This window comes from Cygnus atratus, chromosome 7 (genome assembly GCF_013377495.2).
Source record: "Cygnus atratus isolate AKBS03 ecotype Queensland, Australia chromosome 7, CAtr_DNAZoo_HiC_assembly, whole genome shotgun sequence".
In the NCBI taxonomy this organism is placed as follows: domain Eukaryota; kingdom Metazoa; phylum Chordata; class Aves; order Anseriformes; family Anatidae; genus Cygnus; species Cygnus atratus.
Genome location: NC_066368.1, coordinates 13,279,322 through 13,303,879, shown reverse-complemented (window position 1 = coordinate 13,303,879; position 24,558 = coordinate 13,279,322). Strand labels below are relative to the sequence as shown.

Sequence of the window (24,558 nt, the reverse complement as noted above, 5' to 3'; positions counted from 1 at the left end):
TGAAACAAATACAATTACCATTGCTGACATCAAGAAGGAATTAAGAAGAGGTGGTCTCTAGCCATATAATCTCAAAATTGATAGGCTTACTTTTTATTAAAAAAAAATTTACGTTAATGATGTCCATACATGCTGAGGATAGAATTGAGGTCAGTCTAAAAAAGATTAATCATAGAGGAAAGGGAGCTTCTTGAAAAGTGAAGGCAAAGCAAAGAATTGATCCTGATGGATTGCCCTAGAGAATCAGCAGGGATTACTGAAGGCACAGTGGGGAGTGGAGGTGGAGGTCAGGAGAGATCTTGTCTCCCAGAGGCTAAACCAGGAGCGTGCCTGCCAGCTGCAAGCCCTGTGGTCCATGCGCCCGTGATCAGAGCATATGCTGCAGCCCTCTGTATGACAGTATCTTGCTGTAGGGCTGATCCCTATTAGTGTTGCTGTCTGTTTTTTTTTTTCTTTCCCATCTATCCCCCCTCTAAATCACACCATTTTGCTTTGAAGACATATTTATCTGAGTGAAGCTGGTCTGAGATGAGTCAGAGCCTTCTACTCTGTAGCTCTTGTCAAGTTGGTCTCAGTGGTATTTCTGTTCCTTGACTCTGTCCTTGATTTTCTCTTGAAGGGATGCTGTACTTCATTGGCATTAAAAATAATATTCAAGATGACTGCAGTTGATGGGGCTGGGGAGATGAGTCCTTTGGTTTGTCTGAGATTTATGGTGGGTCTGACAGCACAGCAAAAGTGGGGGGCTCAGAGAGAGCCACAATAATTGACCAGATGCATGAATATATTTTCCCCTTGTAAAGGCTGATAGCAATTTTATTTTAAAGAAAAAGGGATTGTAGTAAAAAGGGGACATAATAAAAGCTATATACATTAATGAACGTAATGTAGAACATAAATGGTGTGCTCCTGCTTGCCTCCCCTGCAACAGCCCATGTTGGCAAAAATCTGGAATTCTTGCCCTTTTCCTCAAGATAAAACCTTTATTAATAGAAGCCGTAGAGATAAACCAAGGCCCCTTGCTATAAAAACCAGCTCCTCTTTCATGATTTGGTTTACATCCTTTTCTGCCTACACTAGTATAGTAAATGAATGCTAATACAGAGGGGACACATCAGGGGTCAAGTACTGCAGAGTCCCTCGGGTCTGAGCTGTCCCACCTTATGGATCATGGTGTACCTAGCACAGCAGTCCTGCCCAGAGGCTGGTCTAAGCATGGGGACCCACATGGGCATACTGCTTTAGCCCCTGGGGAACTAAAGTTGCTCACAGCAGACTTTGTTGATGAAGTCTGGAGATGAGAAAAGGACCCAACACTTGACCAAACAGGAAAGATGTTCGGTGGCCTCTTCATAAAATTTGCCTAGGTAGCAGAGGCTGTTCCCATCTTTGACTACCTTTGAAGAGAAATTTTTCTGAATCAAAGCACACAGGGCCCGAGAGAGAAAGTGCCCAGAGCCAACATGCAGATTGCTCAGTGTGGCTTCTGAAAACACCACTTCTAGTCTCACTGCAGGTTTTGCTCTGGTGCGCTGCTTGCGATTGCATGAAGTCTTCTCTGGCTGACATAGCCAGTGGATACCACTCAAAGCAGGTCAGTCTTGGTGTGGATTTGGGGAAGCAGAGTTCAGCTTTGACTTTAGCTGGGAGGCAGCAGTTTCTGTGCAACCAAAGAGGATGCTGCTGCTCCCTTTTCTCTGCTGGTCTCAGGAATGAGCCATAGGCAATGTGGTGTATGGGCCGGCCTGGCCCTTGGAGTCAGGCTGCTTGGCTGCGCTTCACCAGGCCATCTTCAGCAAACAAACTCCCTTCTCAGCCAAGGGGTTTCCATCTGAGAAGCAGGGACAGCAGCTGCATATCTTCTTGGTGATTCACCTTGACTGTGCAGCCAAGTGGCACTGTGTGGGTACAGCATTGGAACATTTTGTCTGGTAGGCTTGTCAGCAAAAGCAGGACCTGCTGTGAGATACCAGGGCAGGACTAAAAATTTGGTTTTCAAGAAACTGAGAGGCTTGGAGCTTGGCTTAAGCAGAGCTTAGACACTGCGGCTGTGACCTCAAAAGCGGCACTGGTTGAACCAGCAGGTGGTTTGGGAGCAGCAGGTGCTCATGTTTGAGCTGCACCTTGCCAGGACTGGAGGTTTGCTTTGACTCAGGCTCCTGCAAGAGCCTATTCCTCTTCTGTTCTCTGCGGTGCTTCCTAGCAACTGAGCCCTTGGCCTGCTTTGCGAAGTTCAAGTGATCCTCAGGCTATTGCAAGTCCCAGGCCTGTGTTATCAGCCAGGAGGAAACTGCATAGCCTCAAGGGGAGTGGGTGGGGTTGGAAGAACTCTCCCACCTGCTGAGAGGTTTCCAACACCAAAGCGAGGATGAGGAAGGGACTGTGCAGAGCCCCAGTGTGATGCTACCCTTTGCTTGCAAGCACAGAGGGAGAATTGAGCCATAAACCACACCATGGCTCACAAAGAAGCCATTTTAATTTCAGTCTCTGCTGGAAGCACCTCATGGAAAAAAAAAATGTGATCAGTATAAAAAGAAATGTTTATGTTTCTAGGAGCATAGACCTCCCAAATAATTAACATCACTTGACAAACTGCTGTTTAAAATGCAAGTGGTTTAAGTGCTGCAGCTCAACAGGCATTCGTCACAGCTCTGGTGTAAACGTGGTACACGCTGTGGGTTGGTTGCTGCTTTAAAGTAAAGAAGATTTCTTCTGGTAAACATCTTTTGCTTAAGGAGAATGTCTTCATAATTTTACTTTCTCTTATTTGGAAAAGCCAAATGTTAGAGAACCATTCAAATGGCACCTTGGAGGCAAGGGCATTGGAGAAGCGGTTTTGGAATGAAATAAATTCTGGACTTCAGATTCTGCTGCACAGATCATGCTTTTGGTCAGAAGACAGGCAGACAAATGTTTTTGGCTTTGGCTTTTGTGGAGTAAGAGACAGAAGGGAAAAGGCTTTTGGTGGGAGATTTTTGGAAGCTACAGGTTCGGCTTTGATCTGTCTATATCTAATATTCACTGACTCAACTAAAAGTACTTTAAATAAAACCGTACTTTTCTCTAGGCCTGTTGGATGAAGGACTGGAGACATAAAGATTGTTAAGAACTGCTATTTTCAAAGGTTAAAAATAGCATCTTACAAAGAGACTGAGATTAAAAAAAAAAATCTCCCTGGAAGATGGAAATTTAGGGGCGCCCATATTGTGCTGAAACATCTGGGATCAAAATGACTTCTGTCTTTGCACACCAAACAGAATCAGATTATCAAATATAAAAGAGAGTCTGAAGTATCTAATTACTTTTACAAAGGCATTACTGATGCTGTAAATTTCATATAACGTGGAAAAGGAACGAAAATTGCTTAATTTATTTTCTGCTTATCACAAATTACTTCAATGCTGCCCTCTGATTTTTTTTTTAATCTCCAAAGGGAAAGAGACCATCACTAGGGCTGTCTTTTTGTATTCCAGTTCTGAGTAAAGCTAAGTATTTAGAGGAAATGCAAGTTCAGGAGCCCTGATGGGTGCTGGTCCATCTCACATTGTAAGAGCTGCAACATGGTAAGAGTTGCTGTCCAGCTTTCAATCCCTCTGTCCCTCAGAGGCTTTGCAAAATTGCCTGAAGAGATCTTGATCAAGTGGCATGACTGTGATGAGATTTCTGGACAACCTGGCTCCTTCCTGTCCAGTGCTTGAGCAAAGGTAGTTGATTCAGTATCTAGATATCATGTCTCAGTATTTTATGGCTTGTAATTTTCATGGTTATTGATTAGAAAATGACCTAATTCTCCTTGACCTCTGCTACTTTGACCATGGCTTATAGCAGTCAGGCTTAGGTGGGAAAGTGAGTAAGACTGTCTTTGGGATGCAATAGAAAATCTTGTCCTATTTTAGAAATTAATTCCTGAAATCTTCTGTTTTGGGGAAAGAAGACAGAAAGACCACCTCTTAGTTTGTCAGGTCCACCCGCTGGAGCAGCAGGGGTCAGACATTTTTATTCCCCACTACTATATCTTACACCTGGGGTGTTGCTGCTTGCAAAAGATCTGATCCTGCTGTGAGACTGGGCTTAGAGGCTCTCATGAGTTTCCCACTTGACACAGAAAAAGGTGCAATTCCTGCTAAATTTAGTAATTAATATGGTGAACACAAAGATCTGCAAGCTGTAATTGCAGATCCCCATGGCCCTACTTCAGGTGGATTTATACTTATATAAACTGATGTTAAGGACAATTCCAAGTCTCTGCTGAAAGAGGGTATGGAGATGCATTGATCCCAGCTTCCTGTATCTTTCCTAGGCAGATGTGCATTGGCATTTATGATGCAAAGGATAAAGCTTTCAGGCTATCTGTTCCCATGGTAAAAAGGATAAAATGCAGAGGAATATTGTCTGAATGTTCTCCAAATGGATTTGAAAGGGTGCGAAAACCATTCGGTATATCTGCCAGAGATGACTGCATTTTTTAAAAGGCTCTTCGCAAAAGGTCAGGTAACCCCAGCCATTTCCTGGAAGATGTTTCTATCCCTTTATCTGTAAAGTGACTATCTGAGCTCTCTTTACCCATTTATCAGTTATCCCACAGTTTCAGAGACCTTCCCTCTCTGAACCCTCATACAGCAAAGCTGCTCTTTGGGGACTCCAAAGGTCATGCCTCATCCACAAGTCTGAAGCTGTGCTCAGCACACAGTGTGCAGGTAATTTCTTGTAGTAGTTTGAGAAGTTAGTATATAATAACTGGTATATTTTGCATTTCCTTGGCTATATGTCCATCTTCTTCCAATCCTGCACTTTGGGAAATCTGTGCTTGGACAAGTTATCCATTAGGTCCTTTGTACATGCCAGAAACAGTACTTTTGTGACACATGCACGCCTGGTTCTGCTGCTCAGTTGTTGCAGGGGGAGGTGTATAGTATCGTGTGGGAAGCTGTAATGAAGTGTAAATACAGGCAAGTTACCTTGAATAGCTTCAGCACTCCAGAGAAGTACTTTTGAAGTGCACAATCTGGGGAAAAAATAGAGATTGGTAGCAGTTTTAGATTTGTGCAACTTCAATTTGATGAAAAATATTGTGGTTTTACTCTATATACAGTATTTACAGCATGCATTGAGATGTACTTTTGGGTGCAGAAAAACTCAGCAGAGAAATGCTTCATGGCCCAGGGGTCCAGATTTGTAGACTTCAGTTCAACAGCTCTGCATGTCTCTGCATGCTAGCAGGAAGGAATATCCGTCAGGGGTGCAGTATGCTCCTTATTAAATCAGAATTTACAAAATCAGGTACAATTATATACTAGAAAAAAAATTCAATGGTCTTTGTTGTCAGAAAAAATGCCCCTTAGCAGGACAAGGACTTAAAGTATTTTCCACAAATTTTCAAGCTACAAAGAGCAAAGAAAATGGATGAATGAATTTGCCTCTGCACTTAATTGCTCCTTGCTCTTCTGAAATAGTGTAGGTGTCTTTCCACCAAGAGAATACAGTCCCTTGAGTCCTCTAGGCTTGTTTCTTGTTCATGCAGACCTTCAAGGCAGTCATGCCACAAATGTGGCTACATCAGGAACAATGCACTGAATCGCGTGACATTGCATTTCTTCCTCCTTCCATTCTTACCTGTATCCCAGTATGCAAAAATGCCCTTTTGCACAAATTTAAAAAAAACACCTTCCTTTTTACCAAGCTGGCTTGCCTTTTCAACACTCTCACTTTTCTCTTCCTTCAGCTATTTAGAAATGCAGTCATCTTCATGATGTTCCTCCCAAGTCTCTTACTGTAAGGTACCCAACTTTTGTAAATGATAACTGGTTATCTGAATAAGACATGGCCATGTGAGCAAGTCTGCAGCAGTATGAAACTGCTGAAGATTGCATTGTTGAAAGGTTTTCTTCTGCATAGCTTGCATGCATTGATGTTAACACAATTTCAAGCTAGAGGTGGTAGAACTTCCTTGGCACCCTCTCACAAGAAATTTTGGGGTAACCTTCTCTACAAAAAAACTTGAGAAGTTGACTCTGCTACACAAGTCATAAGAAAATAGTCATTAATGTTTATGGGAGCTCCGTGAGGGCTTTTAATATGCAGGCGTTGAGTTTCTAGTCTGAAGTACATTTTTGCCTGTACAAATCAGAGAGAACTGGAGCTCTTTCTTGTGCTGTTAGGGTGACAGAAGAGGGGTGGAATTACCTCCCTGCTGTCTTCTGGTGTGAGGAATCACATTGGCCATGGGTATTGAACAGAACTTGTCCTGATAGATTACAAAGTTGTCTTCCTTTTTCCCCAAATTACTGTCTCTGTGCTCTTTTACTCCAATTTACTGGTTTCTTTTCATATGTCCAGACTGTAAACTGTGTGTGGCAAGACCCACCTCTTCTTTCAGTTTGTGATATTCAGCAAGAAGGGTTGGATAGCAGGTAGGATCACTTTGAAAGACATAAAGCATCTCTGCATGCTCTTCCTCAGGCGATATGGATGCAAGACTGGGTGACCTGTTGCAGCAGACACTAAGGAAACCAAGTTCCTGTATGGACTACTCCAGCAGTTATTTATAGCAAAGCGTTAAGTAATAACTTCATGGGTCTGGCATGGGAATTGGTAGGAAGGATGATGGAATAGTATTCATGCTTTTTCTTTGGAATCAGCGCCAGGGATGCTGTTTGTCTTTGCTAAAATAAACGGTAACTTTATTCCTAGGCTGGCCGTTGAAGTTTCATGTTTGAATTCAAAGGATTGGATTCAGATGTTGATTTGAAAAAAAACAAAAACAAAATAATAATAATAAAAAAACAGGGTTAATTACTGGTAGAGGGTGTTTAAACTAGTCCAAGCAATGTGCTGCAGAGCCAGATGAGAGTGGGAAAGTCAATAATTCTGCACAGAAAGTGCAGATTAATGAAGGAATGCGCCAGTGGATGGCCAAATTCTTGCGTAAAGGGAGAAATGTTGCCCTTTCTTCTGTTTTTGCTGCAGCAGTACTTAAATTACTTGCCTGGAAAAATAATATTTTAATTGTGTGTGGTGGCTAGCACTTCTAGTGCTACTGGAGACCTTTCTGGTCTGGGCAAGTGTACTCAGTAATAATATCTATTTGTGAGGCAGGAGGCTGCCGGCGTCCTGCCTTGGGCTGGCACCTTTGTTTCTGTGCTCTCCTTCCACCTCTGCTGGGTGGGCTGCAAATTTTTTAGCTTGACTGTGGAAGTCAAGCGTGGAGTTCCTGTGTTTTAATCCCAGCAATGCACTTGAAGTGAATTGTGTCAAAAGTCCCCTGCTGATGACAAACTTCATAACCTCACTTACTGCCCACTGCAAGTTATTTTGCATGAATACCTTGTGGAATAAATAGTGGGTGCCACCAAAAGAAGACCATTGGGTTCTAACTTTGTGAGGTTGAGGAGCCTAGGCTATTCACTAGGATCTGTTTTGTTTTAGGAGAGGGGCAATTGTGTTTTTTTGTTTGTTTTCATTTTGTTTTTAAAATGAGAAGAAATGAAGCATTTCTATTTAGAGGAGAACAAGACAGGAGAGCATAAGAGGTGAAAAAGAGTAAAAGTGCGAGAGAAATGTGCTGGGTAAGGTGAGGTCTGTAATGGAAGTGGCTGAGTACTTATCAGAAAGGAGGAGGAGGAAGATCTTTTGGAGAAGAAGGGATGGCAAAGCAGAGGTGAAGGTCATCTGGTCTGTGAGTTCTTGCAGAGGAATGGGAGAGGGAGAGGTGGAAAGGAGAAGGCAGGAGGATTTCAATACAGAAATGGTGGAGGAGGAATTCAAGGAAGTACGTTGTTCCTGTAATCCTGAAACATTTATGAGGTTGTTAAACATGGCCAAATAGTAAAGTCACATTTTCATGTACCTGCTAAGTCGTTAGCTCTTAATAACTCTACACTTTAAGGGTTTACGTACTGCCAAATGTAATCAGGAATAAAGCCATTGGGATCAATATCTTCTGGGATTAACCAGACAGCAAGTCAAAAACAAAAATCCTAGTGCAATTTTTCTTTGTGAATGAAGAAACCAGAAGATCCTCAATAATCATATACTTAAAGGGTTTCCCTGTAGGATTGTTTTTGCGCTATATAGTGAATGAAAATCTTTGATATTTGGTTAGCTGGTGTAGATGTAAATAGTTTTAAGACTGTAGCAACAGATGGCAAAGTAAGCAGTGCAATCTTCTTGCACTGAAAAAGTGAATTTTCAGTTGATCAGAGAGGAACGAAAACATACCAAAAAAGACAGAAGATGTACTGGGTGACGGCACATCTACCAGTACCAAGCCACAGGAAGGAAAAAGCAATGGTTTGAGTATTACAACATCACCACCAGCAGGGTTTTGCAAAAGATTCAAATGCTCTGTGTCACACAGCAAGTCATCGTTGTCCTCGGACAGACGTGATGGTAGTCAGGAAATTCCTGGTGTTTCCATTGAGGGGTGGAAGATCTCCATCATGGAGCTGGGCACTGTCCTTTGGCTGTGCCATCACCTCGCGGTGTCCCCTCCATGGGAAGGGGAGCGCTGGCTCTTGGGTTTGGACCTGAGCTGTTTCACACATGCTTGTTGGCAGCCACCAGCAAAGGAGATGTGCTCTGAAAGCAGCAGAAGGGAAGTATTTTGTGTGAAGTACTTCTTGGGCTTGGAAAAATAATCACAGCATTTTAAAAGTGCTTGTAAAGTTTTAAATACGGAGGGTGTAAGGAGCTGCTTCCAGCAGGCATGCTCTCAAGAGACCTTGCAAATTACGGCAGTGAACTTTAGGAGGAAGAATATGAAATAAGCATGACCCGAGCATGCTGCATTTTTAAAGAAGACTAACACAAAATGACCCAACTTTACCTCAAAGTGGATCTAAATTGGTGGTTTATGTTGGAAAAGAAGGCACACTCCAAATGTAAATGTCATGTATGAGAGAAGAAAAACTGCTTCCTGAGATTCTTTAGAAATGGCATTATGGCTTAAAGCTTCATGGTATGTGGTACTGAATGATAAACATAATCTATGCTGTCCACCTGGGTAAGAAGAGAAGTAAAAAACAGTCTCTGGATTATATATCCTGACCAACCAGATACTAAATTAAGGTGAGGACATTCACATGGGACATTTGCAATAAATTCAAGCAGCAAAATACATAAGAGGCAACAAAGCCACTGGAGATTTCACAACTTCAGTCCAAAGTTGTCGTCAACGTTTCTAGATTGAAATAAATGTTATGCCTTACTCACATATGCTGCTGTAAGGTAGGAGCATATCAGGCTGGTGCTGGGCATACCCTTGCTGTGCCCAGAGATGGGTATTTGGGTTGGCACAAAGTATGTTAAGATTCTGAATCCCCAATGTGGTTGAGCCTGTGAGCTCTTGAGGAAGAGCTCTTTGCTGATCACTGATCTAAGCTCATCTAGCACATTGGTGTTTGAACATTTTGTGGCTTTAAGGAGCTGATGGTATTTGAGGCTTAAATCACTATAATCTTGGGGATATTTCAATTAGTGCAAGTGTAGAGTTTGCTCTGAGGTGAACGGTGCTATCCACGTCTTGGAGTGTTATCCAGGCTCTTTCTAGAGGCATCCATCCCTCCAGAAGCCTTTGTTCTCTGCCCTGCAGCTGTGAATACAAGCTTTAAATGCCCAGCACCCATACCACCATCCTGCAAATGCTGTGTCTGCAAAAATATTCTTGTACTTTTGTCCTATTTTGGGGAGCCTGTGATATTCCAGTGTCTTATTTTTCACTTGCTTTATTCCAGGGACACACGGCAGAGCCACAGTTTTTGTAGAGAGCAAGGTAGGAGGGTGTCTGTGATTTTTGTCTTAGTGCAAAGTGGTCTGTGATTAGGGAGCTTTGCTAAACAGAACACTTAAGACATGAGAGGTCAGAAACAGCTGGAGGTTTTGGCCAGCGCCTTGTGCATCTTTATTATATGCTGGGATGAGGTAGAGCAGTGGGAGAGAATCCTCCAGTTGATGATCCAGACAAGAAGATAATTCAGAGATGCTCTTCATTACCAACTTGAGACCCTATCTCTTTTTACTGGTGACAGAGGGAGTATATAAAGAAAAGCAACCTAATACAGCTCATTATATTGTAAATATGGGGTGTGAGTGGCCTTCTGTGGGCCTAATTCAGCATCTTTAGTCTAGAGGAACATTCTTGATTTTATACAGGTGTGATTCAAAGCTAATTCAAGGAGCTGAGTTTAGAAAAACAGCTTCTCCAACTTGCATTTTCTTTGCACTGTTTGGGAGGTTACACCACTTTCTACTCTCTTTTGGATTTTGGTTTTGCATACCCGTTATCTTGTCTCTAATACTTTTAGGTTTGCTTTTTTTTTTTTTTTCCCTGGTCTCTATTGTCCTCACCTTCTTTCTTGTCCTGAGAAATATCTAAGTTTAACCTTGACAGGTCACTTCATTTTGTGGTGAACTCTCAATATTCGGATTTCCAAGCTGTTACACCGTACATGGAAAGTGTGCCCAGGATAGACTTTCCATTAAAGTATTTAAATTGGAAGAGAATGCTGGCACATCTACAAGTATTCCAGAATTAGATCCCAAAATACTGAGGCTAGTTAATCTTTTGGAAGAACAAAAACTCTTACTGATTTATATTTAGCAGAGGGAATGCATTTTAAAAACACAGTCTATATGAGGCCCCTTGAAGAAAACATCTTTTACATTGATTTGTAGTCCGTGGAAATACTACATGGCCATAAAATATTTGCAGTTGGGCTCTGCTTTTATGCAGCTACTTCTTTCCAGCGTGAACTGTCATTAACCCTCCAGGCATGGCCGTGCTGTGGGCTGTGCAGCGAAGCACAGCTACCTCTGGGCAGCAGCTTCGCCATTCATTGCAGCTGTGCCCGGCATTGCAGGAGGGAAAGGGAAAAAGCACCTTATGCTAGGATGGAAATACTAGACCGGGAAAGATGCTTTGGTTCAAAACCAATGCAATGTGTTTTTTTTGGGATGAGTGTCTTCTGGCTATGCCTGCAGTGTAACGTGACTCCAGGGAATTTGAACAGTATCTCGGGGACTGCCAGGATATCAGCGATGGTCAGATGTGTGTCTGGAACCCTTAGAAGCTCCATCTAAGAGAAACAGTGAGTGGGTTAGAACCTTGGCTGAAATTTGTTATGGCAGCAGACTGCATTTGGCAGTTTCCTGGGCAGCAGCATGCTGGCCACCTCCATGTGGGACACAAAAAGTCTTCTGACCCCACAACTTTTCTGGGGGAAAAGCTGAGCAACTAGCTGCCCAGTTGCTCCCCGAGGAGCTGGCACTGCTGCTGCCAGCAGGGCAAAACGCTGTTTTCTCAACCAGAACAACAGGGAAACCATCTCTGGAGCCTCTCTAGCCCAGGGGTGAGCAGACCTGCTGCCTGGGGACAGCATGTAAGGAGCCACTGTATTGCTTCCTGGCAGTCCAATGGGAGGGCATGGATGAAAGTAGAAGCTGAACTTGTCTTTGTCATCAGAGGATGTGCACTCCTGTGAGGTTAGAGAGATGGGCAGAGATGCTGGTGGCCCTAATCTTGCAGCATCACTCTTAGTTAAATGTTTATAAAATCTACTTAGGCTTAGTTTATATTATTATAAATTAGGAGGATCTCCAATGTTAATACAGGTGTAAAGTGCTCTATGCATAGCTCTGCTCTATACTAAGAAAATGAGTAAATGGAATTATGTTAGATGGGAAATTATACTGGATTGTCCTAGGTGGACCATGATGTGTTAACGTTTCCTAGAAAAGCAGCTTTGACAGGTAGTTACTTCATTAATATGTTGGAACAGCGGAGCAAAGGTAACTGAGATTATTTCATAAAGCATATGTAATCTTATAATCTTATGGCCAACAGTGTATGTACTTATCTTTGGGACAAGGAGGATGAAGTCAGAAGTCCATAGTCTCCCCAGAATAAATAATCAGGTAACACACCCAAGTTGCTCCTGCCTGCGAGAATCAGAGGAGCTTCTGGGAAATAGTGTGGTTGCTGCTGACGGAGGGACTTGCACCATCGCACTCGCTGGCTCCTTTCTGTCTCCTTTCCCACCTTCTTTCCAGGGGGCTGCTCAGCCCTTTTCTTTCCTCACACAGCCAACAGGAGCACATGCTGCTGACTTAGTGCCTGCTTGTCTTATGTGCTCAGCGCACTTCTGCTCTGTGGGGGCTTGGGGGTTGCATGGGGAGAGGGCAAGAAGGGGGCCTGCAAAGGCAGCTGTGCCCACAGAAAGCAGCACGGCGCTGGAGCTCTTGGTGATGGGGGTGGCTGAATTGCTCCAAGTGACTGTGGGAGATGTTGAGTAAAGAGTGCCTTATTAGGTGCCAAGAAATTGTTAATGATTACATGTACCATTGCTGAAGGTGGCAAGTTTAAAAATTAATTCTCCTGGTAAGGGTTTTCTTCTAAGCAGCCTTATATGCATATAGAAATACTTCTGTATTCTCACAGCTCTCTTCTGATATCATATTTTCTTCACACACAAAAAAAAGAGTATAATGAACCATCCTCATGGTACTTGGCATTGCTAAGCACTCGTGGTGCTGTCAACTGGGTTGTTCCTTCTGGGATCGCTCCCCAGCTCCGTCCTGCCTCCTCTCTTCCTGCCTCTCCTGCATTTTGAGGGTCTTCCTCACCTTTCTTTGCACATCCAGGAGAGGTTCCACTAGGCTCCGCCCAGGAGCATCTTCATCTTTCTCTGGGTAATTTCAACCACAAACATTAGTTCGGATGTAACTTTCCTACAGACAATTAACAGATTTACTGCTCCTCTGTAGTACTTAAGTCTCCTTTGGCCAACCTAAATTTTTGCCCTAGGACTTTTTTTTAATTTTTATTTTTGCTTTTTGAATAAAATATTACAAACAATATGGGCTTAATAGAACTGAAACAGAGCTCTTTTATCTCTCTTAGGCTCTTTGACCTTTTTCAATCTCCATAAAAATTGCCACTCTCCTGACTCTTGCTAAAACTTATAACCTTGAAGCAAGCCCTCATAAAGTCTTGCATCCAGGATTCAGGTTGTAGCCATGGACTTGTTGCTCAATGGGTTTCACTGAGGTTGCTTAAAAGAAAAAATAATTAAAAAAATAGTACATCTCCAAGCCCCACCCTGGCTGGTATTATTTCCTTTCATGTACATGTCTGTCCGCACCTGTCTCTTGTCTCACAGTTTGCAGTTTAAGTGGAAAATCTTACACTATGTGCGGACCTACTCTCTTGATGCATCTCATCACTGCTAAAATAGCACAGATGAAAATAAGTTATGTTTTGGCTTTGACTAGTTTTGTAGTCTTGGATGGGAGTGCTAGATCTGACCTGCTGGCTCAAATCCACCATGTAGATAAGTCCCTAATTTACTAAAGTTTAACCGAAGATGCTGTACAATTTCAGGTTGTCTGGCTTCAATGCTCCCCTTTTAAGCATTTTAATACTCCTCTTAAAGAATTAACCCTTTGCATTTTTATCATTGCATGCCTCAACTCCTGCAAAGCTGTGGTCTGTCTTTGTGGAAGAGCAAAGTTGTTTATCTTGGTCATCTTGTAATGCCAAGATCAGTAGCTGACCTGGTGACAGTAATCTAATAGGGCCATTATCATCATAGCAGGCATAGGGAGAGTTGGTTATAGCCTGGAGATGCGTGATTACTTATTCCTTCAAGAAAATGTAATGGGAAAAAAAAAAAGCTGTTTTCGTTTGCACTTATTTACAGTTCCTTCTCTCCTGTGCGCATGCACAGGGTCAGGCTGCACACGAGATAAACAGGGCTTGCAACCCTTTTCAGTTTCCCATGGTGTTGAGCTAATGTTTATTTTTAGTAAACCGTATCTTGAAGAGTGCTTTTAAGAATACATTTGCAAAGCCTAGCACAAGGAGTTCATTGTGGTTTTTCTCCTTTTGAACTTTATTAATATGCCTTTGGAGAGACTGTGCAGATACTTTCAGGGCTAGGGCTTTCCTGCTGCACCTTGTTCGTGTCCCCAGAGAATTCTGTCCCTTGCATTCCCCACAGTGGTTCCTTTTCTTCCTTCTCAAAATCCATCCTTCAAAATACATATATGGTACAGCCACCTGGCAATAAAACTAACTTTGTCGTCTTCCTTTGATAAAGTCACAGTATTGAAACACTTTTCTCTCTTTAAGAATTTCTTCATGGAGAGGGTGGTCAAGCTTTGGAGGGGGCTGTCCAGGGAAGTGGGGGTGTCCCCATTCCTGAAGGTGTTTAAGAGATGTGGATGTGGCCCTAATGGGCATGATTTAGTGATGGGACTTGGTAGGTCAGGTTTACGGTTGGACTTGATGATCTTTAGTTCTTTTCCAACCTAAAGGAGTCTATGATTCATGACGTGGTGTTTTGTCCTGTCCACTCTTTTCACTGTCACTGGCCTGCAAGACAGGCATGCCTCTGTCACCGACCCCATGCTTCTCTTTTCCTCTTCCCCAGGTACACAGGGATTTGTCATTCCCACTTGTATTGCATGTCAGTCCCAGGGCTCTGGTTTCAAGTTCTTTTCTCTTTCACTCAGCTCTGAATGCCAATCATATTACACGCTTAAAGAAGTTAATCTTAAACACCTTGAAGTTAGTTTTCAGTCTGAAATGAGTTTTAACAATATTCTGATATGTGCCTGTCAAGATTTTTTTTCAACTGGAAAAGATGTATTTGTTAAAAATGAACTCCACTCATTTTTTTGCAGCATTTAAGAAATCCAAGCCTTTAAGATTGTCTCATTTTTGCAGAGCATGAATGCTTCTGGTGAAAGCCCCTAACAGGCTTCGGGATGCATTTTCTAATCTGAGAACATCCAATGCTGCCTTTTATAGGGCTTGCAGATTTTGCTCAGACCTTGAGATCCCGGAGCCCAGGGACAGCTAGCACACATGGAGGGAGAAGCGTGCCACCTGTGGGGCAATATTCTGCTTCCTCAAACAGCCTGGGCTCCAGAAAGGATATACTTAGGCCTCTGAAGGCAAAACAGTTCGGAGTGCTTCACGTGGTTTCCAGTACCGAAAGAAATGGTACAACCAGCATCTGTTGTTGAGCATGAATTGAAAATTAAAGCCTATCTGATCTTTAAAACCATGAGAGTGAGCAGATGCTGATATCTGTGACCCACAGCATGAAACCTGGAAACCTGTATGGGGACCCATGGGACTTCTCTAGATTTGCAGCAGTTTGACACCGGGGCTGTTTTCAGACATGACTTGGCTCTTGTGACTGTTGTCACAAGATGCCAGTTCTTTGCATGATCATGGCACGTTGTTACAACTCCCACTTGTCAGGAGGAAGTTTTTTTGCCTGGCTATTTTACAGCTGTGTTGTGGTATGGGAAACCTGTGGTGCCCTTGAACACGCTTTTGGATTCGAGCCTTCTTGTTTGTTTGCAAACTTTCTTAGAAGCCATTACTTCGCTTCTCCTTTGTAAGTGACTGATAAGCTGTGGAGGAGGAGGATTAGGGACAGACTTCCGGTTAATGGAACCTCACATGATTTCTCTGATGCCAGAAGGACTTTTGCCTGTTTTGCCAGCTGAGACTCCAGATTTGTGAGCTTCACTCAATTCTTTTCTACGAAGATGAAGAAAATAAGTTGAAACCTGCTGCAAAGGCCTCAGATGTGTTGTACCAATATTGCTAGCAGCAAAAACTAAGGATGTTGAAATGTGTAGTAATTTAAATAAGTGAATGGGAGAAGACTGGAGTCCATGTCAAGCTCAGTTTGAAAAAAACTTTAAGCAGATGACTTATTTTTAGCTAGCCAAGCAAGGACAGTGATGTATCACCATACTGTGTTTCAGAAGTGTCCCTTTCCTTTCCTAAGTCCAGTCTTTGGTGTTTGTGTTACCATCCATCTGAACTTGCATGGTGTATCCTCCTTTTGGAGTGGGCATACTGTCCTGAAGAACTGAGCAAAGGCATCTATCATATTTGGCCCATTGCTTTGTAACTTCTCCAAGCATTTGTAAGGTGAAAGTAAAACCCAAATATTTTTGGTTTTAAATTAAGACTTTTTTTTTTTTTAATTAAGATAGTTTCCTGTCCTTATCCAACTGTGTTCCTCAAGTGGGAGTCATTGCTGAGTGAGAGCATGTGGGAGCAGGAAAGGGTCTCCTCCCCATTCACATTTTCCACCTGAGGAAGCTCTTCCCTGGGTGTTTTCTTTCCTTCCCATAGGATGTAGTTGTCCTGAGTTTCAGCTGTATGCACAGGGGCACTTCTCCTGCGGGCATTGGCCTAGGGTGAGTTTGACCCATTCTCACTCAGCAGTGCCAGACTGTCACAAAAAATAAGCATTCCTCTAACATCTTTCCCGTGGGGGCAGACAGGACCCTAAGGCTCCATAACACAGCTCCAGCAGATGCTCTGGACATATGTAGTGTTGTTATCAGAGTGTGTTTTGAAAGCTGTGAGCAGTTTTTGTCACTTCATTACCATGTTTTAAAAGGGTGCCACATCCTAGGGAGAGATGCAGCAGTTGTTGTAATCACAGCCACATTATCCAGTAAGATTAGAGCACAGAGATACGCAAACAAGTTAAAATGTCTGTGCCTTTGTGCTTCACAAGTTTGTTTTGGTAAGTGGCTGATAGCAAAAAGTTGGAGCTACAAAATTCAGGTCTGGATGCAAATTTAGCTCGAATTGAATGTATATTTGGTGTTTGCTTCTTCTCTTGTGAGAAACAGAAAGATGTCTTATATTCCACATAATTTTTAGCATCAAATCACTTCCAGCTGGTTCATCTCTCCCTTAAAGTATTAATGAGAGTTTTTCAAGGTAAAACCACTTGTCTGGCCTCTTTGCTCTGTTCTGAAGGGATAGCATTGGGAAACAGAACCGCAAGAGAATGAGAGCAGAAAGCTGGAGTGGCTGATGTTGAAGTTGCATCAAAATGTTCTCATCAGAAATCAGCGTTTTAAGTTTTGTTGTTACTTATTTAGGCTTGCTGTGATGATGAACCATTGCAATGTCATGTAGCTACAGCCTGCCCTAAAGGCTGGGAGGAATAAGGTTCAGGCGCTATATTTCTACCTCCTAAGAGTTACGTTAGAGGTGTAAGCATTATTTTATAGTAGCTATATAAAGACATAACTGTCAGCAATGAATTTGCATGAAGAATGTTTATAATTAGTTTATGTAGTTTGTGCATTAGAGGAATAGAGTTTTAAACCAGTGTATAGTCATGCACAAGCAAAGTGACACATCGTTAAGGTCACATTGCTTTCATTGCATCCCTGAGTCTATCATGGAATAATTCATTATTCTGTTGGTACTCTGTTTCCAAATCTATGAGTATCTCCTCCCAAACATACGTGCATAATGCAGTTTGTTTGTGCACACAAGGAAAAGGAAGCAGATGACTTTTGTTCAGTATAATGATTGTTTTGTGTTTGAACTGCTTCAGGCTCCCCATTGAAAAGAAACTCATGAATCCTGTCATTCATGAACAAAGCTGCTGTCGTGAATGTGTTGGTTGTGCACTGACTCTCCTGGTTAAAGATGTAATTTCCTCCCTGCTTTACACCCTCGCTCCCTCTCCACTTTCCTCGCCATGTCATAGTGTGCTGGCAAGTGTGCACAGTGTGCATGACGAGTGGGATCTCAGCTGAGGTTCCCATCAGTGGAGGAGAGAGGAGTGTAGGTGGGTGGAGAAATCCAGGTGGGTTATCATTGAGTGGTGCTCAGGTATGAATTAGGCATGTATGTGCCTGAGCTGGCTCTTAGTGAGGGTGGATAGGACAGCACGCAAAGGCAAATGGGCACAAGGATTGATGGAGCTACTGTTGCAAAGGAGGAGTGGGAGAAATGGTCAAGGTGTGGGTGGGAGTCCTCCAGAAAGGGAAGATTTCACCTAACTGGGACAACTTTGATACGCAAATATCACACATGCTTTGGTCCAGTTTTGGAGCTGATTCTTGTCTTGTGTTCTGACGTGTGGCCTCAAAATGGCCTCTGATTTCAGCAGCTGAGCTGTGTTCTCCATGTCATGCTCTGTACTATCAGATTGCCCGGATGGGAACCTTCAGTATTCCTGTAGCCTTTTGTTGTTCAAGATGTTCTAGAAACCTCTAGTAGTTTACAGAGAAGGGAGTTGACTGACTTTCATTTTGCTCTACAGTCCCGCCCCCTTTTTTTTTTTTTCATTGAGAGTTTTTGTTTTACTTATTACAGTGGATTTTAAACTTTATTTTTCCTCATTCTGCTTTCAGATTCCATAGGTGGCTCATTTCCAGCTTCCTCCCACCGATGCCACCACAAGCAGAAGCACTGCCTTCCCATCCCGCAGTGTGGAACTCTGACCATCAGCCCTCTGCTTTTCCATCCGCACACGAAGGGATCCCAGATCATCATGGACACAACACAGAAGGCAGTGAAACGCCAGGCTAGCTTCTGCAACGCCATTACCTTCAGCAACAGGCCCATCGTTATTTACGAACAAGTCAGGCTTAAGGTGAGTGGTTGATACCTTCTCTTATTAGCATGGTAGATACTGTGAATGACTGTTGGGGTGTACCAGGTGCTCATAGCAGATATTTATCCCCTCCACACAAAGCACAGTAGTCAGATCTTGGCCTTAAAGGTCTGTAATCTTTCTGCTTTTGTCACCATAGTTCTCAAACCCATTAGTACAGACCCCTATAGAAACTGAAGAAAAGGGAAATCCATGCTCCAAGAGAGCTTGTCTGGATGTTAGATGAGGAATAGCAGATTAAGTTGAGATTGCTTGGAAAACAGCAAGGAAAAAAAGGTCATATTGCTCATCCCAAGAGGCAGCAGCTTCGGTGTATCTCTAGTTATCTCTAGTCTGAATGATCCTGCTGTTGTCCATCGCTAGAGATCCCAATGTGCTGGGACCTATGGCAGCATGCTAGGCTTCCCCACCTCTTCCCTTATAGCCAGCAAAGGAGCAAGAAAGGAGGAAGGTGCTTTCTTTTAAAAATGTAGAGCGATTTCAGGCTCACGCCCATAGGCAGAAAATCCCGAAGCAGGTTTGCTTCGTCTCCTGTGGAGTTCTTACTGGTTCCATTCGGGCTGGAAACACAGCAGGACTCCCTCACATTGCCTAATGGGATTTCTTCCATGTTGGCTAGCAGTTTGGACAAACAACTGCAAGAAATGATTTGGGAGGAGATGAAAGCTACATTTCCTTTTTGAAAACACTATCAAAGGTTTGAGTGGGCTTAGTGGTTTAGGCAAAGGTTCTGGATTATTTCTTTCTCATTCTGAAACAATGTAACTATCTCAGGAAATTCAGTTGTTTATTACTGTATATTTTAGGATTTTAGTTTGCATAACATATGTGAAGAATATGCATGCAAATGTTTCATCTCTGCATGACGGGTTTATGAACAGGGCTCCTGCTGAATCTACTGGGAAGGCCTCCTGGGAGTGATCAGCAGGCTTCAGCAGAACTTGTACCCTAGGGATGGATGGAAATGTGAAAATGCCTTTGTTTTTCTGATAAGTCCATAAGCCTTGTTGTTATGTGTGCCTGTGGAATATGTGGTCTTAAACATTTCGTGTTTCTTACCAGCTAAAGACTAGCCACGAACCTAGTCGTTCAGGTCCTACAAAATCAAAACTCCCTTTGGAAAACTAGAGGAAAGGGGTCAGGAGATTTCATTCTGTTTATTGGGTTTTATTCTGAGATTTCTTTGCAGCTTTGGGAATCCCATCGAGCAGCCAGAACTATATGGGGTTCAGGAAGATTTCCTCTTTCTCTGCCTCTGAGATGCATGCCCCAGTTTGGTTTCTTCCATGTAATTCAGGGTACTGATAGGGAGTGGGGTCCCTTCCAACACTTCAGTGGGAGCCTGAGTCTGTAGAAGCAGCTATAGCTTAGCAGTTTGGATGTGGAGTGCATCTTTTCCTCCCTTTCTGGTACTCAGGGGACCTCCCAAGCTTTTCTACTAGCAGTGGCTGCTGAAGAGAGAAACTGGTCCATCATTAACCATTGCCTTTTTTAGCAAAACTGTGTATCCTTTGTCCAGCTGTGTCTAATTCTTGGCAGGCTTTATACTAGATTTTAATTTGGATATTAGTTTGCCTGCGGTCAGACTGTATTGAGAACTGTTTATAGGTGCTGATTAATACATGGAACATGTGCAGCCTAGATTACCATATGAATATTTACTTCATGCAGCCTGTGATTGCTGTAAAGTATTGGCAAGAGACTGTGAAAGAGTAAATTGTACGAATAACAATGAGGCCATATTTATCTCAGTCCCAAAAGCTTTTAGGGCTTGCAGTAAATTTGCTACAATAAATAATCCTGGCTGCTTCTTGGAGTGCGTGCATATTCCCTGTTTTGGCACATGCATGCCCCCACCCACCCCCTTTCCCCTGGGGACATGTGTGATCCCATCCCAGCCCAACCAGGGATATAAAAGAGCAAATCTGCTTCGGTCCTTTGTAGTGCCACCCCAGTGTCTGTCCCACAAGCAGGAGTGTCATTCCCAGGGCAGAGGGCAGCTCTGAGTATCTGATGCTGTTTTGTGTAAACAGTTTAGGTGCTTGGCTGGGTTGAGGAGGGGTAAAGAGCAGCACTCACCCAACTGAGGAACTGTCTGTTGGTTGGTAACTTTTTTTTCCTGAAGTCCTGAGGTGTTTTCTCTGACACTTTAATAAAGCAGAAATATGTAGGCTTTCAGCAATGACCTTGTGGTGAGACTGTTGTGCTCGCAAGGGCATATGTTCCAGATTTGCCTTGGAGAGGAACATGCGAAAGAAAAAATGCAATATTTACAAATGTTATTACAAAAGTATTCAGAAGTCCAAAGAAAATGTCTCAGAGAATCCCTTGGTGAAAATCCTGTGCTGCTGGCTCCAACACTGGCATATGAGGAGCTGCTGCCAGGCTTTTGAGGACAAAATCCAGCAGTCCTGGGCAGTTTAGCCTCTGGCATTGCCAATAACCTGAGCCATCAGCACTTGGGCACAGGGAGAAATTACAGTAAGGCAGCAAGTTGTGTGAGACATCTGCTCTGTGGTACCTATTCATGTTTCTGCTCTTGTCCTGCAGCAAAGAGTAAAACTGCTTGAGGCTGCCTGGGCTTTGATGGAAGAGGGCTATGTCAAGTGCTGTCCTGTTTGCTGCAGGTTTGATGCACGAATAAACACACTAATTATGCATCAACTGACAGGCAGTGACTATCCTGGCCCTGCAGAAGGATTGGATTCAGCATCCTCAGGTCTTCATTTCATAGTCTGGATGCTGATGGGCTGTATGCTTTTGAGAGGAGCAGTTCCCAGCAAGGTCGTAATGAACAACCATATGAGAGAGAAAATTCTCTGCAAGCATTGTGTCCATGTGGGGACCCTGCTGACACCCTGGAGATCACCCCCTTCTGCAGGGAGAAGGACATCTTGTGCCTGGGTGGTGTTCTGGGTGTGCTGCACATGCTTAGGACCCACTGCCTATTCCCTTCTTGTCCTCTTCAGCCCAGGGCCCAGTTCAGGTGAGAAGCAGTTGGTGGCTCTGGAGGCATCTCTGAGCCTTTGTTCCGCTCTCTCTGAGGTGCAGAAGGGTGGGTATGACGCATGCAGTAACCCAAAATTTATTAGCAAATGTTTCTAGTGTGTTTTTCAGACACACTAAGTAACCACAAAATGATGGGGAGCTGGAGGGTGGGTATAGGTGAGCGCCACATATCTTGAAAACCACTGCTCACAGCTTAAGTGAATAGGTTTTCCTCCCTTGTAAGACAACATCTATCATTGTCCCCAAACTGTTTATTAAATATTGCTAAATACTGTAAATTGTGCTTTTCCACACACAAGTTCTCTGGTGCAAAGCTGTGATTTCATCCAATCTGACAAGCTAAAGAGGGGTGAGATTGTCTTTAGCTTGGCTGGAAAACCCAGAAAACCCTATGGTAGTGACTGTTATTCTGGAGCCAGTGCTTTTCCCTCAGGTCCTGAGAAACCCCATCATCCAAGCACCACGGGGGAACAGCTCTGCTGCTGCAGGTGCTGCCTCAGCTGAGATAAAAGATCTTATGGCCATTTTTTTGACACATTTTGCAAGAGGACATTTCTTAGGCCAAAAGGAATTATCCTAGAAATAAAAGTGAGTCATCATGCAGCTGTAATTACATTTCATCTCTCCCCATAGATGTGATGCAATATTTTTTTAAAATATGTGCATTGTATCCTAAGTGTTCAGTATTGCTACTTGCAGATGAGATATCCGCAGCGATGTTTGGGTAAGAAGTTTCCTAAATCTGGTGGGTTTATCTGCACAGTGGCCTTTGATACTTGATGGCATGGAGCCTGGAGTGTGTAAATAGAAGTCTGAGTGCCAAATGCTGTTATTGCTGCTGTTGTTTTTGCAGATCACTAAAAAACAGTGTTGCTGGAGTGGGGCTCTTCGAATCGGGTTTACTTCCAAGGATCCATCAAGGATTAACCCTGACACCCTGCCGAAGTACGCGTGCCCCGACTTGGTTTCCCAAAGCGGTTTCTGGGCCAAGGCTCTGCCAGAAGAGTTTGCCAACGAGGGGAACATCATCGCCTTCTGGGTGGACAAGAAGGGACGGGTTTTCTATCGGGTGAACGACTCTGCCGCGATGCTGTTCTTCAGTGGGGTGAGGACAGCAGAGCCCCTCTGGGCTTTGATCGACGTCTATGGGCTGACCCGCGGGGTGCAGCTCCTAGGTGAGTACTGCGTGAGCTGGGCTCGTGCCCAGGGGCAACATGGAGATGTCTCTATTCTCCCTCCAGTATCTCACCACCCCAGTGGGTGTTTGAAGCTTAGCACATAGATACCTCACCAGTGGGAGGGGAGAAACAACTGTGACAGTGCATCACTAGCAGCCATCTGTAAGTGGATTCCTCCTCAGAGATGTTGTGCCAACTACGCTCTATCCGAGCATCTTCTGGAGTGTGGCACATACCTTGCAAAACTTTCTTTTTGTCTGACATGCTTTCCCCGTGCCGAAGTGGGGAAATGCATTTTATGTTTTATGGGTAATTCCTGCCTGGATGGCGCTATTGTGGTTTTCTGGCTGGGTTAGTGGACAGATTTAAAACATGGATATCATCCAGGTTACCTGGGAGAAGCTGTGGCTGGTTTTGCCAGGAGGTTGCTTTAACAGAGGAGTTACGTTCATGATCTGGAGCCAGAGGATTAGAAATGCAGTTGGGGTTGGAGGATGGGGAGTGCTGAGTATCTGTGTCCTTTGCCATCCTCACCTAAAATGGAGGCTGTTGGCACTCCTGAGGACTCGGTCTAACCCCAGGCATGCAGTCTTGGCAAGGTTTGGGGTATTTGAGTTTATACATCTTAAACTGGAAAGAGTCTCCAAGGACCCAACTTAATGGTCTGCTAGGCTGGTGGGGACCAGAAGTGTCAGCATGCAGCCTCCTAGTTGGCTTTGAGGTGTTGCTGGGAGGCAAATCACAGCACTTCACCATGTAACAGCAGCTTCATGGGTGTGGTTTTGACTTCAGAAAAACATTAGATGGTAGCTGCTATCCAGCATGAGCTGAAGTTAGTTAGATGATACTGCTAGATTGAGGGAGATCCTGGTTTCTTTCTTTCATGCAGCCTGCTAATCTCTTTTAAAACAACAAGCCCTCTCACCTTTATGCTATATATTGGACTTTAATGAAGCCTCACGTTGACAGTTCTGCATCCTTTCTGCACTGGTACTAAGAAATATGGTGGTAGGGCTGCCCGTAGCAACCTACACAGCCTGGAAGAGGCATGTTGGTTGAGGACATGAAGAAATGGGACTGTCGTCTTGTTGCAAAAACTACTGGCCCCAGATTGCACAAGGCAGAGGAATGTCGGGATTTCTCGACAGCTTTTTGCTTCCTTTTAGGAGTAGAAAGATTTATCTTTTGTTGTGAATCAGCTTGAGTCAGAGCCACTAGGCAACCATTCTTAGGCCAAGAAGGTGATATTTGAACTGGGATCTAGAATTTGGGCAAATGTCACATTAAGGATTCAGTTAGGAAGAGCTTACGAATGACTCAAAGTTCTCTGGGCTGCTCTTGCGAGATTTGGCACCTCAGGACTCCTCTGCCTGATTAATGAGGGCCCATAACTCTGGATTATGTGTTTCCTTTCAAAACACCCGAGAAATGATTTCCTATCTGTCATCCACCCCTGCATTGTCCTAGCATCTTCTACATCCCTTTTCACAAGGAAAATGTGACTCTTGCCAGCCACTGTTTTGCCTCTATTTTAACAGGCTCTGAACTCTCACTGCAGCTCTGGTGGGTATAAACTCTCTGAATGAAGCAAGCAGCTTCTGAGTTTACACAGTTGGCGTGGAGCTCAGATACATATTTATAGCATGTTCCAGCAGCCTTCAGCAGGCTTTAGTCCTAGCAACTGTGCTGAAACATCTTAGGCTTGAGTTCTCTCTATCTTCATTCATTGTTACACAGCACTAAAAATCAGAGCACTGAAATCATCAGCTCCGTTGCCTCTGGATCATATAGACATACCCACTGCAAAGCTTTGCACGCGTGTGTTAGTGTAATAGACCACACATATAGTATGGGACAACTTGCCAAAAACTCCCGGGACTTGACAAATGAATTTCATAGCTTAGCTACAAACATATGGT

At 43.5% G+C, this 24,558-nt stretch overlaps 1 protein-coding gene across 1 annotated transcript in view; it reads left to right on the top strand.

The window, feature by feature from the left end:
- NEURL1 (neuralized E3 ubiquitin protein ligase 1) overlaps positions 1–24,558 on the top strand; it is an 83,445-nt gene that overhangs the window by 5,567 nt on the left and 53,320 nt on the right. The window contains exons 2-3 of the mRNA XM_035547772.2: positions 18,190–18,431; positions 22,315–22,636. Coding sequence (XP_035403665.2) covers positions 18,190–18,431; positions 22,315–22,636 — 564 coding nt within the window. The remainder of the gene's footprint in view (positions 1–18,189; positions 18,432–22,314; positions 22,637–24,558) is intronic.